Consider the following 17,961-nt stretch of genomic DNA (forward strand, 5'->3'; position numbering starts at 1 on the left):
CCGAATTTTGAATTACCTATCTTGCAAATCTTCACCTAAAACTTTAACCTTATTGAGCATTTCTGAAATTTAATAAATTTTGTGTAATTTCATGACATGAAATTGTTAAGTGCCAAAACAAATCAATCATCTGTCAAATACGACCGGTTACCGGATCTAATAATAATTAGATCAATGCCGATTGCCGGTAGTTATAAAGTTAATAAAGTTGTTATGACAGTTGAAAAACGAAACAAATGAATTCGTAAACAATCAAAATATAAAGATATTATCACGAGTTCTTAATTGCAGAGTATATTTTTTCCAATAAAAAGAACTCGGACAAAATGAAAAGATATAACACGACTGATTCTGAAGAAATTCCTAAGCGAAAACAAAAAATTTATGAGTCAAACGAAAACGATGTACTTGCAAATAATACACCGGAACAACTTCCCAGTACCAAAGAAAAGGAATACATACAAAAATTATTGAAAGAAAAGTCAAGTTTAGATGAAATCATACATAGTAATGCTATAAGACTATTAGACCAAGGTGAATTGAACATTTATTAAGATGCTCTGACAATTCTTTTTGGATATATTCAGCCCAATTTTTTTTTTTCATTTTTCTAAAACATCATTAGCTTCGCGCATACAGAAATTCATCTCCTGGAATTGATCTGCACCAGACAGAAAAAAATCGTTCTACTCTATAAGAAACAATAAAATTTCGAGCGATTTTCATGTTATTTTGGGATGTCAAAACTTTCTTAAGTTTAATGCTTGGTTAACAGACACTATTTTATTGAATGTATTCCCTCCTTTGTTATATCTTATTTTGTAGAAATCATACAAGTACAAAGTATTGGTAGAATTCCCCCAAGGGAATATAAATATGTCAATATTTATAGAGAGAAGCCAATAAAATTAACTACAAAAGTTTTGGTACCAGTACAAGAACACCCAAAAGTGAGTGAGCCATTTGGAACATTTTTTATAAGATATTTTAACTTCTTTTAACATGAATGAGGTGCATATCACCAATTTTTTTATTACATTTTTATTAGTAATTCCAATTCTATAAGCTAGTATACTATATATAGAACTTGAAGCTCTTAAATAATCTTATAAGATCCTCTTGGCCTCCTCTTCAACCTACTTCAGGTCTGCTGACCAGGGCCCTTTCCAAATTTTCATAGTTCATAGCGCAACCAATTTTCCTTTCATTCGCACCAATGTGTAGATGATCAAATTACTTGTATACATTTTTCTGTAAGGTAGATATCTTGATTTGTTCTGGAGTTTCTGAAAAATTTCCCGGTGTGTATAAAACGAGCGTTCATTAAAATTCGTGGTCAAGAATGCTGTGGAGAAATTAGAGTCGATTTTCTGTGATAACAAGTAGCTCTTAGTTTGTATCATATATAGTTCCCAGATTTGAAGTATGTAAACAAATGTTAGTGATATGGTACAAGCTAAGCACTACTAGTAATTACAGAAAATTCACTGTAATTTTTCCACAGCACTCTTGACCACGAATTTTAATGAACGCTCATTATTATTATTTTGGAGTCCACTTTGAAGGCTAGACTATAGTTTTGTCAGAATAATGAATGTTTTGTGGTCCATTGATCAACTATCTGTACTTTTTTCACATAGTAGCTAATGATATTTTCAGTTCAATTTTGTTGGAAAATTATTGGGACCAAAGGGTAATTCTTTAAAACGTCTGCAAGACGAAACAATGTGCAAAATGTCCATATTGGGTAAAGGTTCTATGAGAGATCCACTAAAAGAACAAGAATTAAAAACCTACAATGATCCAAAATACGCCCATCTCATGGATGAACTCCATGTGGAAGTTACAGCATTTGGACCGCCAGCTGAAGCCTATGCCCGAATGGCGTTCGCTCTAGCAGAAATCCGTAAATATTTGATACCTGATAAAAATGATGCTATTCGACAAGAGCAACTAAGGGAATTGGAGAGCTTGAGCGTCTCTGACGTACATCAGGATATTCACAGGGAGCATGAAATGGTACCCAGAGGTAATGCAATGTGATTTCAATTATTGTAGCTTTTCGTTTCCTTCAATTTCAAATGAATATCTTGATTGTACTCGTGCAACTTTCAGTTTTAAACAGAATTTAATTTTTTTATGAAATTCTTTCAGATCCCGGAGCCCCATCACCTATGATGCGTACTGCTACCAGAGAACCTGTCCTAACTCCACGTGTTATGCCGGCTAAAACTAAAATTATGTCTATCTTGGATAAGGCTAGAGTTGCTCTTGAAGAAAGTTATAGCAATGATGAGCCAACATATAATCGTGGACCTCATTATGGAGGCTTTAGGGAGTCACACTCCCCAAGCTTTAGATACGACAATTATCTTCCTACAGATTACTACGGGAAAAGTCCAAGTAGTTATGGAGGCAAGTAGTTTTCACTCAATAATTATGTTCACAGAGTTAAGTTTTATGATTTTTGATTAATTGTGTGAGAACTTTCGAATCATCTAAATTTTTTCATCACCCATCATTTAATTTCACTTCATCTAGTGACAATTCTTGTGAAAGTTAAATAAGAAACTATGGAAATAAGTTTTCATATTAATTTGTTAATTATTTCAATTTAAATGAAAAAATAATGAAGTTATTATATCGCTACATAAACTTTTCAACCTTTGGGTTATCGTAATTGAAGTGACAAATAACAATATGTGAAATATTAAATACATTAACCCCTTATAACATTATGCCTTTTTTGCCTATTTTCATATATAATTTTTAAATTTATAAACCAAGTGTGCAAGGCTCATACACCATAAGCAGGTATGTGTTCGCTTGAATATACATATACAGTGAAAGGTAAGGGTTGGAATATATTCATTTACTGCAAATCCCTTCAATATCGAGGAATATTCTGAAACAGGTGAAATTTAATTTTCAGTTTCCCAACTTTTAGTTGAAATTATTGATTACGTCATTGCTGTAGGTGTTATGGCATCATGGATTTTTTTTTTTACAAACATATTTTATATGATACCTGATTTTGAAGGTCTTTCGGTTCCTCATTCATCATAGGACATTTGCAAATTATTTTTGAAATAGATTATTCCTCTTCAGAATTCATTTGGCCTTGAAATTTTCTAACCTATCTTTTGTAATATGTCATCTGTGATAATAAAATGCCTTTTTGTATTGTTTTTCCTGGAAAATCTCATGTACTTACCTAACCTAATTTATCTTATTTTAATTTATACACATTAAAATGTTAAATGCTTTCCACAACAAAAACTAATTCCATACTTAACGGCTTTCCAGAAGTACTTCAATTTGATTTACTTTTGCCTACAATTATGATTTAATTAATTTAAAACTTCAGATACGCCTGGTCAACGTTGGAGAATGAGCTCCTCAGGCATGCCTGTTCATCCAGATGAGAGATCTAGGTATCGTACAAGTACCTACCCAAGATCAGCATCAAAAGGCAACTAACAATTGACTAACTGAAATAAATTTAATTATTACTGTTTAAAATCCAATAAATATAAAATACAAACTAATGTTACGTGTTGATAACGATTTAATGTTTAATAACAATTGAAGTTGATGTGTTAACCTTAAATAAAAGACATAAACTAACTTTTAAACATGCATCTGACGATATTAAATATGGTGAATCTTTTTCTTGGATTGAGACATCATCAATGTAACGTTAAGGAATTCTTTGTTAAATGTACAAATATCAAAATCATCAAAAGAGTCTTAACTATATAACAAACCTAAATAGCATCACTTCCACGATTATCTTTAAAATAAAATCAGTATTTTGTTATTTCCTTTATTAAGAAAGTTACAAGTTGTTAGAAACATACATTTCAAATTATCTCGCTCATTATACAGGGTGTAAAATTGTTTTGTTTAAAGTTATAAGAATTGTTTTACTGATCTATTGAAGCACATATATTTTGTGAAGGAATTCGTAAAGAATCTAATAGAAACTTAGATTTGCTATTTCCTCCACTATCTCTGGAATTATGGCTCCACTTTGCAATTTTTCTCCTGATCATTTTTAGGATGAATTATTAAGATCATTTAAATTCGCTTCAAATTTGTTCAGCAACAAGATTAGAATATGCTTCAGAGATCATATTCCAGTCAAAATTTTTTTATGAAGCTAACACTGTTTGAACTTTTTGCTTCAATCTTGTATCACAATTTTTTAGTTACACCCTGTATCCAAAATTCATGCTGATGAATTTTTGTTATTTAAATTGTTTAGACTTCTATTTATCTTAGGAATATTTTATTTGTATGTGTTTTGAATGTTTATTTATTTCAGAATGTTTATTTTTTGTTATTTTTACTTTTGCATGCCATATAGAAATTACTAAAATGGATGTATTGTGATATTTTTTCTTTGGGAACACATTGAATATTTCTTAACTCAACAATTTCGTTTTGTATTAATCCAATTTCATTTTTCATTGAATATAAATATATGATCAAAACATATTGTATCAATAGATTGTAATAATGGCAATACTGTGAAATATAATGCCAGCTTTTCAATAGATAGAGTATTCAGTTTTACATTTTCGATGTACTCAATGTGTGCAGTGTTTCTTTATTAAAATTTTAAAAATCGTGTTTTGTTACGCTTTATTTGTTACATGGAATGATGAATTTTGCGTGTTTGCGTATTCACTTTTTAATTATATTTATTTATCAAAATTTGATTTCTTGCCTTTATAATTCAAGCATTGAATTCTATAACTAGAAAGATCAGTACAGTATGATGATTGATTTTTTTTCACAATTTCATGCTTTAGTCTAGTCTGCAGCAAAGCCATGATGTTATAAATATTTTCCAGCTTCATTGTCAGACTGTGGATTTTTTCCTAATTTCACCATAAAATCAACATCAACAATTGGTTGACAAAATATCCCAACACTTTGAATTTATGTTCAATTTCGGAAACCTGTAGAATTAATGATTAGAGCAAATAACTTTAATGATTTCTAATATTCATAGCTCTAAACTGACTGATTGAATAATAAACCTTCAAAATTGGTATTTTAGTTTGAATGCAGGACAAAGTGAATAGTTGGATAGTTCTGCACATGGATTTTGAAAAAATTAAAATTCCATTAAGTGCTCTATATAACAAGCCTATTGGCAATATCGCCTCCTTTCATATCCACATTTTATGTACCATTGAATTGATATTGGTATCGTGTACATGTATACATTTCAAATTATTTGTAAATAATAAGAATAATGTGTTGATCCTTTTTTTATTCAAAGAGTAACGGATCTTAAAGAATGTGCTTCAAATCTTATTACTCACAAATTTCAGGGGAAGGCCATTTTTTAGTAGCATTCTATTGAACGAAATCCAATCAAATAATCATATCAAAAACTTATGAAAACTATACCTACAAATAGAGAGAAGTCTGAGTAGGTTTAGCTTAAGGGAAATAAATATTTCATTCTGAGAAAAATTATGTTTTGGATTTTTTCCTAAACGATTTAAACACAAATTTTAGGAATGTATAATGATTTTATGCAGAACTGCTTATGGTAAATATAAATTTGTCAAAAAACAATCGAAGTGCAGTTAGGAAGTTCGATATATAATATAGTCCGCTCTGTTGTGGAACAAATATTAGATATCTATAAGTGCGTGAAAATAGTTTCAAAGATCCCTCAAAATTCGTTTTAATTAAACATCGGACTTTTAGAAATATATAAAATTATTCATAGAAGACAGAAAGAAACCCGTAAATTTGTGAAAACAAACTTCAAGAAAATGATGAGTATCATTTTCGTAATGATTGTACTTAATACGTTTTATCAGATGCAGATTGTACAATTCAGGAAAAAATTATAATTCATAACACTTAACACTCTTGAATTATATTACCAATTTCTAAAAAATAAATTATCATTGATTCTACAATCTGCAGATAATAATGGAAACAAAAAATATTTGGCTAATAAACTCGTGTAATAGAAATTTCTTATTTGAAATATGAATAAAAAATCCGCCAATCAGGGCAGTGTGCGCGCTTTTTTGGGAATATATTAGAGATATTTCATATTTTCTTCTCAGATTTGTCATAATAAAAAATTTAACGTTTTTTAAAATTAAATATTCATATTATCGTATTCCACAGTGAGAAACCTAAAAAGATCGAAATAAAATATATATATTAAACGCAACTGAATTAATTTCGTACGTATAACTTTTTCGGATTCACTTTCTTTAAGTCAAAGATAATAATCTTTTCTATCTTGAGTCATGCTCATTATTCCGATCTCATTTTTTCGTATTATGTAATAATTGATCAAACTATTGAGTAACTATTATACAAAATCCATGCACTACTTATTTTTAGTGATTGTTAGTAATTCCCCCTACGTTTCCATGGTAATTCGAAATGCAATCATAAGGACACCTGCGCAATCGGAATCGTGTGGGTATTGTCATTTTTGACTGATACTTCTCGAGATGAAAATATGTGCTTCGCAAAATCGATAATTTGAATAATACGGGAGTATTATTTTTAGAATATAAGTACGATGAATTCAGTGTTTAGGATTGAAAAAATTATATAATTAAAATAAGGAAAAATTCATTGCTCCAATTCAGTTTTTATCATGGATAAATCTGTATGTATTGAAAATTTATTAATTTTTTATCGCCCTCAAATTTTTGATTTTGGATTTATTTTTAGACTATGAGCAATGAGGCTGTACAAGTGGTTGTACGATGCCGTCCTATGAGTCAGAAGGAAGAACAAGCGGAGTGTCAGCCTATTATAAAAACTTATCCAAGTAGAGGTGTAATTGAAGTACAAAACCCCAAAGCTAGAAGTGAAAACGAAAAAACAAAATTATTTACTTTCGATGCTGTATATGATTGGCAGTAAGTAAAAGTAACCCAAGTGTTTATGGGCATTTATGGGCTTTTTAAATTTTGAAATGACAACTCAAAAAACCCAGTTGTTCTTGAAGCTATGTGCAAGTTTCTTGTGTCATGGATAGATTTATTTCCTAATAAGGAAATTACAACTACTTCTTGCATTTGTGAACCATATATAGTCTAATTTCCCTTGAAGGAATTCAAATAATCAAGTCTCATACATTTGAAACAAATATTATGAACAAAAAAATAGAAAACTCTATTGATTCTTTGTATTACATATTTACATAAGTTGTTTTCCAATTACCATGGTATCTGAGAAATCTATATTTCTTCTTTGTATTATTTTAGAACAGATATTTGATCAGTACAGCATATTTTTCAATATTGCTTCTCAAGTTATTAATTCAATATGAAATATGTACTAGGATTTTATTGACATTTATAATAAAATAGTTATACATCCTTGTTCTCTTTTTGAAGTTCAACACAACAAGCTTTGTACGATGAGACAGTACGACCTTTGGTATCCTCTGTCTTGGAAGGTTACAATGGTTGTGTGTTCGCATATGGTCAGACAGGAACTGGCAAAACTTTCACAATGGAGGGTACAAAAGAGGCTGAAGACGGTCAGGGGGTTATTCCTCGAGCTTTTCAACAAATTTGGGCACACATCAACAGGACTACTGGTGTAGAATTTTTGGTGACGGTTCGCTATTTGGAAATTTATATGGAAGAAATTAGAGATTTACTGAAAACTAAACATTCCAAACCACTTGAATTACGAGAAGTAGGTAGATTCTATAATATCTGAACTTGTAGTAGCTATTGTTTGTTTTGATATTTTTGCTCACCTGCTGTAGAATAATAACACGAATATTCAAGCAAAATTTTCTGAAACAAGTAGGGATTTGCAACAATATCATTTTAAGATTATCGTTTGTCTAACAGTAATTATTACCACAGACTAACAACTAACAGTCTAGTAATCTGTGTTATTACTGTTCACTGCCTAAATGATGTTTATATTTATAGGACAATGGTCAAGGTGTCTACGTTACACATTTACATTCCCAAACTTGTAAAAGCGAAGCTGACATGTACAAAGCAATGAGAATAGGAAATCATAATAGGACGACGGGAGCCACCAATATGAATGAGCACAGTTCAAGATCCCACGCAATTTTCCAAATTGTTATCGAAATGGCAGAAGAACACTCCAAAAAGGTCAAAGTCGGTAAACTGAATCTTATTGATTTAGCAGGAAGTGAAAGGCAGGCTAAAACAGGAGCAACTGGTGATAGGTTAAGGGAAGCAACTAAAATTAATAAAGCATTGTCATCTTTAGGTGAGTATTAAAAACTCTTTCAGTATTATGAATATGATAAAAAGTTGTAATGTTCAGTGGCAACGCCAGCTTTCAAGAAGGGGGGATCAAGATTTCCAGGTCCATCTAGTTTATTTTAAATTCATATTGTAGTTTTTTGTTCATGATATATTTCAGGGGAGGCCAGCAAATATTAAGGCCCCCTCTAGCGACGCCACTGATACTGTTCCAATTCAGTTTTATTCATTAAGGAACTTTGAACAAGTACTTTATTTTTTCTAGGGAACGTTATTTATGCATTGGCTGAAAATTCGGCACATATACCCTATAGAGACTCTAAGCTCACAAGACTGCTCCAAGATTCACTCGGAGGAAATAGTAAAACTATCATGATCGCTAATATTGGTCCAGCTAGTATGAATTATGATGAAACAATTATTACGTTAAGGTAGCTATGTTTTTGATAATTTCTTATTTAATCAAACAACTGAAATTATTCAAATATGGCAATTATAGAATTTTTTCTAATTCTGCAAATAGTTCAATTGTATGTATGGTACTAGTGTTTGACATGTAGGCGATCACTAGAAAAAAAATTTTTTACAGATATTCTTATCGAGCCAAATCCATAAAGAATCAGCCCATCAAAAACGAAGATATTAAAAATACGAAGTTGTTGGAATTACAACAAGAAATCGAACGATTAAAACAACTGATCGAGGAGAAAAATAGGGGAATAGAACTTACAGGCCAAATTGAGTATGAGGTTAGCAGTGAAGATGAAGACGATAATGAAAAAGAGGAGAAAGTGAAAAAACTGGAATTGAGCAAGGTTGAAGTTAGCGAGTTGGCGAAACAGTTAAAAACATTAGAGAATCAGATGGTGCATGGGGGCAATTTAGTGGATAGTGTTAAAGAAAACGAGTCGAAATTAGAGCAGCAAAGGTTGGAGATAGCAGCAAGAAAGGTAGATAAATTCTAAAAATTCATGTCATTAAGTGATTGGTATCAACTTTATCAGTTACTAAAGTATTTTGTGAATGCTATGTTTGATGTTTTTTTTAATTTTTCATGTTGCATCTATAAAAATCCACTCAAAATCAATCAATCAAATAATCATGGAAAATCACATGCTTCAACAACGTTCAGAAATTCTTTATCAAAATGTGTCTTCATTTGTAATCACTGAAAGAAATTCAAGAAGAATTCATCGACGACATTATTCAGTTAATCCACTAACGATTCATCACATTGTAGACAAATTTGAAGGTGTATTTTCTTTACACTATATAACAAGATCACCAAATACCTAGCCGTACCACTTTGAAATTTGTCTTTATGTAAACAAATTTGTCAACATTGAGTCAAAACCTTATCGTTTGGGATCATTTCCTGCTCAAAACTCAGATATTGTGACAAAATGATGAGTGATTATTGAGCATTAATGAGCATTAAAGGTGTGATTTGCAAAAATTTCAACAATTTTTTTTCAGAAAAGAGAAATAGAAATTCAGCAAAAAATAGAAGAGGAAGAAGAGAATTGTCATGAGTTGAAGCAAGTTTTTGCTAGCCTTCAACAGGAAGTGGATTTCAAAAGGGACAAGTTGAAAAGGTTATATGCACGTTTGCAATCGGTTAAGCAAGAAATAAAGGATTGCCATGAAGAATATGTGAGAAGTAGGAAAGATATAGAAGAATCCAATGACCAGGCATCAATGTGAGTTGCTTTTTTGCTAGGTCCAAAATGATGTTACTTCATTAAATGCTGAATGTAACTTTATTATAGGCACCTCAGGAAAAGGTTCCTTATTATCGATAATTTTGTTCCAACTGAGGAAAGAACACGTTTGTTGAATTTAGCTTATTTTGATGACAATAAAGACAACTGGATATTGAATAAGGAGCAATACAAACTTGCCAGACCAATAGCTCACAACTATAGAAGACCTATATCTGACTATGCGGTTCAGTATTCGCAAAATTCATCCAAATACAGGGTGAGTAGCTACTAAGTATTTATTGTGAAATGTTGAATTTTTCACCAAGTACTTCTTCAAATAGGTAATTTAATGACTAATGAAAACACTTCAAATTTCAGGGTGAAAACATTTTAGATTTGAACCTAGACATGCCCCTTCGCACAACACGAGAGTATACCTATCCCGCAGTCTGTCCACAAATAAAAGCCTTTGTATCAAATTTATTAACACAAGAAAATCAGAACAACCACATAAAGTTACCAACGCACTCCATGTCCGCAAAAAACGTAACCTCTAAACTTGAGAAGGAAGGAAAATATAAACAAGCAATTAGGAATATTGTCGAAGTCCATAACCAAAAGTGAGTAAAAATATTATAAATTTAATTTTTATTTACTGAAACTCAAATCTTATGTGAAAGTTGGGATAATAGTATATTCTAAAGCAAGTTGCAGAATGGGCTCCTATTCCAACACGAATGCGAAATTTGGAAACGATCGATGAAGAAGCAAGTTTTCAAACTCATGATTTTGGAATTGCCTTCTGCAACGAGTATTCGACAATATTTTCTCTATTTCAGTCAAGTTTTATGAAATATCTTGGCAATTGGTATGACTGTTATGAAAATTGACAGATTACAGAATTTGAGTTTGAATCATACTTTTTTCGAAATAATTTATAATTACGCATTAAATTCGTGAATTATATCTGACGAAATCGATTCAACACCTCCAGAATTAAGAAAAATTGCGAATAATGTTGCAAATTATTTCACTATATCCAGATTATATTATATTGACAATTGACGCCTGTTGAAATTCGATAGGATCGGAAGTCGATTTTGACAACCACAAAACGAAAAATATAACTGAAAACAATTCTGTAATGAGTTCATTACAACACTGTTTTTAGTATTGTAATGAACTTATTTCGATACTGAAATAGAGAGAAAATATTATTGATTACACATATGTAAATGTTTTTCCATATTGAATTCTATAACATATCTTTTTACGTTATTGCAGACATTTTTTATTTTCATTAATTTTCCAGTCAATATATCGTAAATGTCGCGTTATTAATTCATTGTAAATTTTGTAATACTAGGACTGTTGTATGTCATATTTGACACCATTTCAACAATTGAAATTCCCTGATTTTAGCCTTTAAAATCCATTGATTATATTCCACAGCAAGAAGGATCAATGTCAAGACATGCTCTAGAAGTTTTTTTTTTGGACAGACGAACTTTTCTATTAAATTTCATGATTTCACATATTCCAAAACGTAAACTGTGAAAATTGCTGGGGGTTTAAAATTTCTTTTTAGTTGAATGATTCCATAATTTACTATTGGAAATATCTTAATGAGTCTCTAACTCCGCGTGAGTATTGAGGCAGTTGTGCCAACTTCAGCAACAAAAGAAAATACAGAAATATCTCTGAGCAGGCTTTCGAAACTATCAATTCCTGCTACTTTCTTTACTGTTTTGTTTTATCACATTTCTTGTATTATTCCCTGAATTTTTAAATTCTTTAAAACTTGTATGTTATAAAGAGGATTTTTTCTATTTTTTCAGGAGTCGCCAAAACTCAGCTAGGCCAGTATTTTAATCAATTGCAATAACTTCTCTGCCTTAATTGGTTTACAGCAGCTTTTCCAGTGAAACTATTGCTAGTCATATGCATTTTAATTTTATTGTACCTTATGTGTAATAATTTTTGCTAGTCAAAAAGATTATTATGTATTTAAAGAGAAGTATTTATTTTTTTTTACACATTGAATGTGATATTTTTTCAAATTGTTGGCAGTATTATTTATAAATAAACAAGCTAGTTCCTGTTTCTTCAGTTTGTGCACTGCAAATGATTTATTACTACCCCACCCAGAATTAACATAAATGCAGCTTCGTTAAATTTTCAATTCACATAATTCATTGCGAAAAACACAAATTTAAAATATGATTTGTTAAGGTTTGTAATGATAAATCAACCAATATCATATCAATAGAATATTCCAACTGTAAAAGATCTAATAATGAATATGCTTCAACTTTGATTATTTTTCTTCAAGTTTTTCAACTGAATTTGGATAAATTATTTTACCGATGAACTTTATGAAGATTTGCAACAAAATTTTATTGGAAATTAATTAATATTCGTAAAAAATCGAATAGTAGACTAATTTTTTCTAGTGTTTTTTCAAAACACGTTCATATCACATGACATTTAACTTGAATTAAGCATAGATATTTCAATTTAAAGTATTTTCTTAAAATTATCCAAAGAATATCTCATTTTCCTTTGTACCTCCAATTTAGGAACACCTGTATATTATTTATACTGTAATGAAAAGTCTGTTGCACATTCTGCTCGAGAGTCATTGTATACAAAGCAGCCGGATGGATTGAATTGATTTCGACCTCTGATTCTAAACCAGTGAATAGAATTTAATCGGCTCAAAATTTGAAAAAAAATATTGGCTACTGTTTCCCTAGAAGAAGCGCGCAAAAATATAAATTTCTATGCTTATTGCCAAATTCAATTAAAAATGCTCATGAAAATTTATCGTCAAATTAAAGAAACATGTTGATAAGTAATCAATATTAGCATCAATTAATTTTCAATGATAATGTGTACTATTTGTGAAAGTTATTGATTCTAAATAAATAGTATTTGGGTTCAAAGGCTAAGAAGTAAGGTTATCTCTGAGTCATACTTGTCAAATATAGAAGAGAAAAATATTTTCATTTGTTGAATTATTTATAAAGTGGTCAGAACAATTTTAACAGATGAATAAAAATAGAGAAAGATCACCTGAAATGGGAAACACAAATAGCCGAGGAACAGAATGGTCCATAACATATTCCAACATAGAATCCAGACATAATGAAGCTTATAAAATTATAGAGGAAGCTATATTGTTAGAGGAACAGGAAAAACCACAAGAGGTTTGTTATCAGTTGGATATTTAATACTGAATTTTCCTGGAATTATAAGAATGTTTATTCACTTCACCTACTTTCCTTCATAAATTAAAAGGCACCAGTTCCATGATTGTAATATATAATGCCATTGATCACACTGGATATTGGATCGAATACATTGCCTAAACGATAATTCAAATAATGGGAGGCTTTATAAACCTGAATTCATTAAATTTTACTCAAAGATCTAGTCAGTATCAGTATTAAAAGCATTTCCTTAGCTAGCAAATATAATTGATGTTTTTTTGATAATGTAATGCCAGTATATAAAATATAAAGTTATTATTTTTATTATTCCTTCATTTTTATCATTAAATAGTTACTTATTTCTCCCTGTTTGTCCATATAGATTCCTTCAACAGGAGTTTTTTATACTTACAGTCTATATATTTGTTTTGAATATCTATTTTGAATTTCAGGCTTTAGAGAAATACAAGATAGGTTTAGAAAGGATAAACGATACTTTATCTATTCAAGTATCATGTCCAGAAAATCCAGACATAACATGGAAAAAAGCAGGACTAATGATACAGAAGATGAAAAAAACAAGAGAGGAAGTCTCACTTAGAATCGAATCTTTGAAAACCACTCTTCCTCATGATTCTGAAGTAAAACCTTTATCCTCTTGTGAAGAGGCTGCATCATCAACAGATGAATCTTCAGTAGATGGAAATAAAAACAGTGTTCCTAAGTCTTATGCAGAACTTTCTGCTGAATTAGAACAATACAATTTGGGATCGGAAGTGAATTTCTATTCTGAAATTATATACACTGAAGATAATGTGAAACTATATTTCATTTCTGGAAATGGAGTTGTTTCTTCATATTCTGAGCCTGATGTTTTAACTGTAGCTATTACTAAAGGTAAGATAAATATTATATTATTAACATACAAAAGCATTATGTAGCAAAGTATATGATATTATATGTATTTAAAATTTTACTGATGCATTATAAATGATTTCAGGAGAACATTCGAATCAACCCAAAGGAATTTTACAGGTGGGCAATTGGATATTCCCACTAGTACCAGGCGCATCACCCTATTTCAAAACAGAATACAAAGGATTCGTTTTTCCTGATATTTATTCAGAGGAACAAGGTATGGTTTTCAGATTCAAGGAATCTTATGTTACTAATTTTTTTTTTTATTTATTCAGATGCTTCTGTTGCAATTGTCCTTCCACCAGAAGCAGATGATACCTTAGAAAATATTCTATATGAAATAGTTGGCAAACAATCAGATAGTACTTTAGAATTAAAAAGCCAAACAGAAGAAGGGGAAACAGATCTTAGTGAGAAGATATCCAACGGTATTATCACCGGTGAGTACATTGTAAGGGTTTCATTTTGAAGTGCAATTTGAAACTTCATTTGAAGTTTTTATGAGTACCCAAAAAAGTTTTTAACTCGTATAAGCTCTAAACTTCTAAGAGATCTCTTCAGAGGCCCAGGAGAATCAGAATGGAAAAACATCCATTTGTCTTCATTTTTAATTTACAAATATCAATTATATTATTAAAAAAATTTCGATAATATTATCTTAATTTTGTTTATTCAGGTGCTTGGTATTTATCTTGGGGAATAATAAAAGGTGCAGAAAAATTAGGTGAAATTATGAATTATGGTACACCGAAGTTGATTGATAGAATGGCTCCTCATAGTGACCCTGCTGATTTAGACAGTAAACTCATCAAAGGAATGCAGATAGCAGAATGTACAACTAAAAAAGTTGCCAAAGTTACTGGATATGCTTGTTAGTATTCTTATTTATCATATTTAAGATAAGGGTTTTGAAAGTAGGGCGGGACTTTAAATATTTAAAGTTCATTTGAATAAAAAATAGACTCGAATACAAAAAAAGTCTGGTGATTCATTGATTAACTTTCAGCTGAACAAATTGGTTGTGCAATGATGAAATTAGGCACTTTTTTGGCACCGCATGTTCAAAAACAAGGAACGAATTTGTTATCATATGGATTAGAGATACCAGAAGAGGAGGCCTCAAGAAAAATGAGCAAAGTGTTAACAGTTGCTGCTAGTGCCGTAGAAGGTTTTTCGACAATTTATAATGGACTGGAAACTTCTGCTGGCATATTGGGAGAAAGTTTGAAGAATAATAGTGTGAAAATCATATCTCACAAGTAGGTGTTACTCTTAATTTTTATGTTTTTGAGTGCTTGCTCTGAAACAATCTCCCTATCATTTCGTGACAATGTCTGTACTTTTCGGTTTTTTAAAGGGGAGGTCTCAAATTATAAGGTTCAACTGATGATGAATTCATTTTCAAATTCGAATCTATTTGTCCGTCCAGTCCTATACACAATACTTTTTGAAAGGAATGCCCTAAAAAAAATTTGATTTTCTGGGTACCTTTAGATGAATGCCTCAGTTAAGTTCATTAATGGGCAAAATTAGACCATGGGTTCCGTAAATATGGCTCTTCGAAAGGTTAAAAACCGACTTGACCGTAGCTAGGAATTTTTTGAAAAATTCTTTAAAAAATATTGTATAACATAATGTCAGCTGAGCTCTCGTTTATAAACATTTGAAATAAAGCAATATCAGCTGCCGTCACAGAATTGCTGCTATGCTCGGGGGACATTCGACGCTTCACATGACCAGAATTGGCTTTTGATTGGTCATGACTACTGATAAGTAATTCAAATTAGTGTTGCATAACCAATAGGCTCTGAGTATGCTTCATTTGTTGTAACATGTACAGGGTGGCAAATTTCGATGTTTTAGCACTACAAGTTTTAAACCAGAAAAGATAGACAAAATCTGATACCCCATTCTCGCTCTCTTTTTCTGAGAAACTAACAAGAGTACTACTCATTTTGGGTCACCTTCTTTTGTTTTCGAGTTATAAGCGAAAATTGGAAAAATGGCGATATCGAAAAAAATTTATATCTCTGCTAATACTGATGATAGAACTCTGATATTAAAACATCATGCATCCTTGTTAGTTTCTCAGAAAAAGAGACCGAGAATAGGGTATCAGATCTTGCCTATCTCCTCTGGTTTAAAACTTGTAGTGCTAAAACATCGAAATTTGCTCACCCTGTACATGCATCTGATCGGATCATAGTGCAACTTTTTTTGAAAGACAACTTGTCCTGTATGTAAAAGTTGCAGGATTTTCATATTAATAACCTTCATTTATTGGTTTCCTTCCCTTATTGATTGTCCTTTTAGGTATGGAACCATGGCTGGTGAGGTAGCTGAAGATACTATGAATACTGCTGGGAATGTATATAGAATCAGTCAACATGCAAGCATCATCGCACCAAAAAGATTTGTAAAAAAGGCTGCCAAAGGGGCAGGAAAAGGAATTGTACTTGAATTAGCTTCTAAACCTTCAACATCAGATAGCCAAATGCCTGGATTATAAATTCAAAATTCTTCCTTCTTGTCTAGTCCGAAAATTTATATTTCTGATAATCATTACTTGTTTTCTATATTTAATTCTTTTGAGATTATTTTTTTATATTATATATATGTATATATACACACACAAGGAGACATTATTGGTCCAAAGATTTGTTGGTTTGGTGAAGGTAATCAAATATACAAAAAAATAAATAAAAAGAATTTCAAAGACCTAAATTTCAAGTATCTTATAAACCCAACAAAAAGTTTTGAATATCGATATTTTTAAGAATTAAAATTATTTAATATTATAATCAAGGCTAGCAATATTTTCTAAACTCTGTATTACACTAGACCTTTTTTGTGTCTATTTCCGAGCCTGACGGTGCTTTTTTAAAATTAGCTTACCTCGGGCCTATTTTGGGGGCTAGCAAGATATTAAGCTAAACTTTTTCCCCTGAAGTGTGGGTCGACCAATACCATTGTCATATGTCATATTTCAAATTAGGAAGGACACTGTCTACAACAGCTTTTGTGATTTCACTTCATATTTCGTTTATAGTATTAATACAGAAAATGTGATATTTATCTCTCAAATGTTTATGAACAAAACATAATGCACTTCAAGGTTTGCAGATCTGTAATTAGGGCTGAAACAAGCGTAAAAAAGCATTGTGTGATCATGCCAGATATCTGTCAGGAATCAGCCTAGGAATGGACATGACAATATGTGTCAAAAACGCCTAATGAGTTGCAGGGTGAAAAGAATCTGATTTCCAAAGATATTTTGAGTCTTTCAAATATTCGATCAGAAGAATATATATGTATATATTTATGTTGAATGAGAATTGAAACATTATAAAGTGAATAAAATAATATTGGCTATAAAAATCTATCAGAATTTCATCTGTATGTGATATTTTCAAAAAATTTTTAGCGATATTTAAAGGATAATAGTATAATCAAGTAAGATTGATGTAACAAAGAAATAATGTGTAATGTTTATTGTGTGAAATAAGGGAACAGTCAAAATTAAAAATTTTGGTTGATAATTGGAATAAAAAAATTATGTTCTCATTATAGTCAATGTCCGGTGTCTGAAAACATGAAAATAATTGGATAACTTCTTTTCATATCATCAGTTTTTATGAAACGATTTTTCAAATTTGCCAATTCCAAATGAAAATTATGGTTTGTCGAAAATAACTATTTCATATCAAAACACAAAATGTGATAATTGAAACAATGCTCCCTGTATATAAATTTCATGAAGAGCAAATGCTTGAACATATATAAACATTACATTTTTAGATCAATATATGTGAAATGGATATCATCTTTTACATTTTTTGGTACATATTCATCTTGCCTATTATATTTTAT

General features: G+C 30.7%; 2 protein-coding genes and 1 pseudogene across 3 annotated transcripts; all 3 read left to right on the plus strand.

The window, feature by feature from the left end:
- Nucleotides 1-147: 147 nt before the first annotated feature.
- Nucleotides 148-2,043, plus strand: LOC123673734 (annotated as a pseudogene).
- Nucleotides 2,044-2,158: 115 nt separating this feature from the next.
- On the plus strand, nucleotides 2,159-12,070 carry LOC123670934 (kinesin-like protein Klp68D). Of its 2 annotated transcripts, none has more exons than XM_045604529.1 (10): nucleotides 2,159-2,415; nucleotides 6,727-6,917; nucleotides 7,398-7,704; nucleotides 7,950-8,262; nucleotides 8,524-8,689; nucleotides 8,848-9,208; nucleotides 9,735-9,958; nucleotides 10,028-10,238; nucleotides 10,340-10,581; nucleotides 11,800-12,070. In XM_045604529.1, the coding sequence occupies exons 1-10, from the start codon at nucleotides 2,290-2,292 to the stop codon at nucleotides 11,831-11,833; spliced, it is 2,175 nt and encodes a 724-aa protein (XP_045460485.1). In that variant the 5' UTR covers nucleotides 2,159-2,289; the 3' UTR covers nucleotides 11,834-12,070. The 2 variants fall into 2 exon arrangements, with proteins under 2 accessions (XP_045460485.1, XP_045460486.1); XM_045604530.1 differs by lacking the exon at nucleotides 2,159-2,415 and adding an exon at nucleotides 6,466-6,661.
- Nucleotides 12,071-12,737: 667 nt separating this feature from the next.
- On the plus strand, nucleotides 12,738-17,682 carry LOC123670935 (protein spartin). The gene is made up of 7 exons (XM_045604531.1): nucleotides 12,738-13,170; nucleotides 13,626-14,070; nucleotides 14,174-14,308; nucleotides 14,367-14,531; nucleotides 14,768-14,962; nucleotides 15,098-15,350; nucleotides 16,405-17,682. Exons 1-7 carry the CDS (start codon nucleotides 13,012-13,014, stop codon nucleotides 16,598-16,600), a joined length of 1,548 nt encoding a protein of 515 aa, XP_045460487.1. The 5' UTR covers nucleotides 12,738-13,011; the 3' UTR covers nucleotides 16,601-17,682.
- Nucleotides 17,683-17,961: the final 279 nt, after the last annotated feature.

Source organism: Harmonia axyridis, chromosome 1 (genome assembly GCF_914767665.1).
Source record: "Harmonia axyridis chromosome 1, icHarAxyr1.1, whole genome shotgun sequence".
Classification (NCBI taxonomy): Eukaryota; Metazoa; Arthropoda; class Insecta; order Coleoptera; family Coccinellidae; genus Harmonia; species Harmonia axyridis.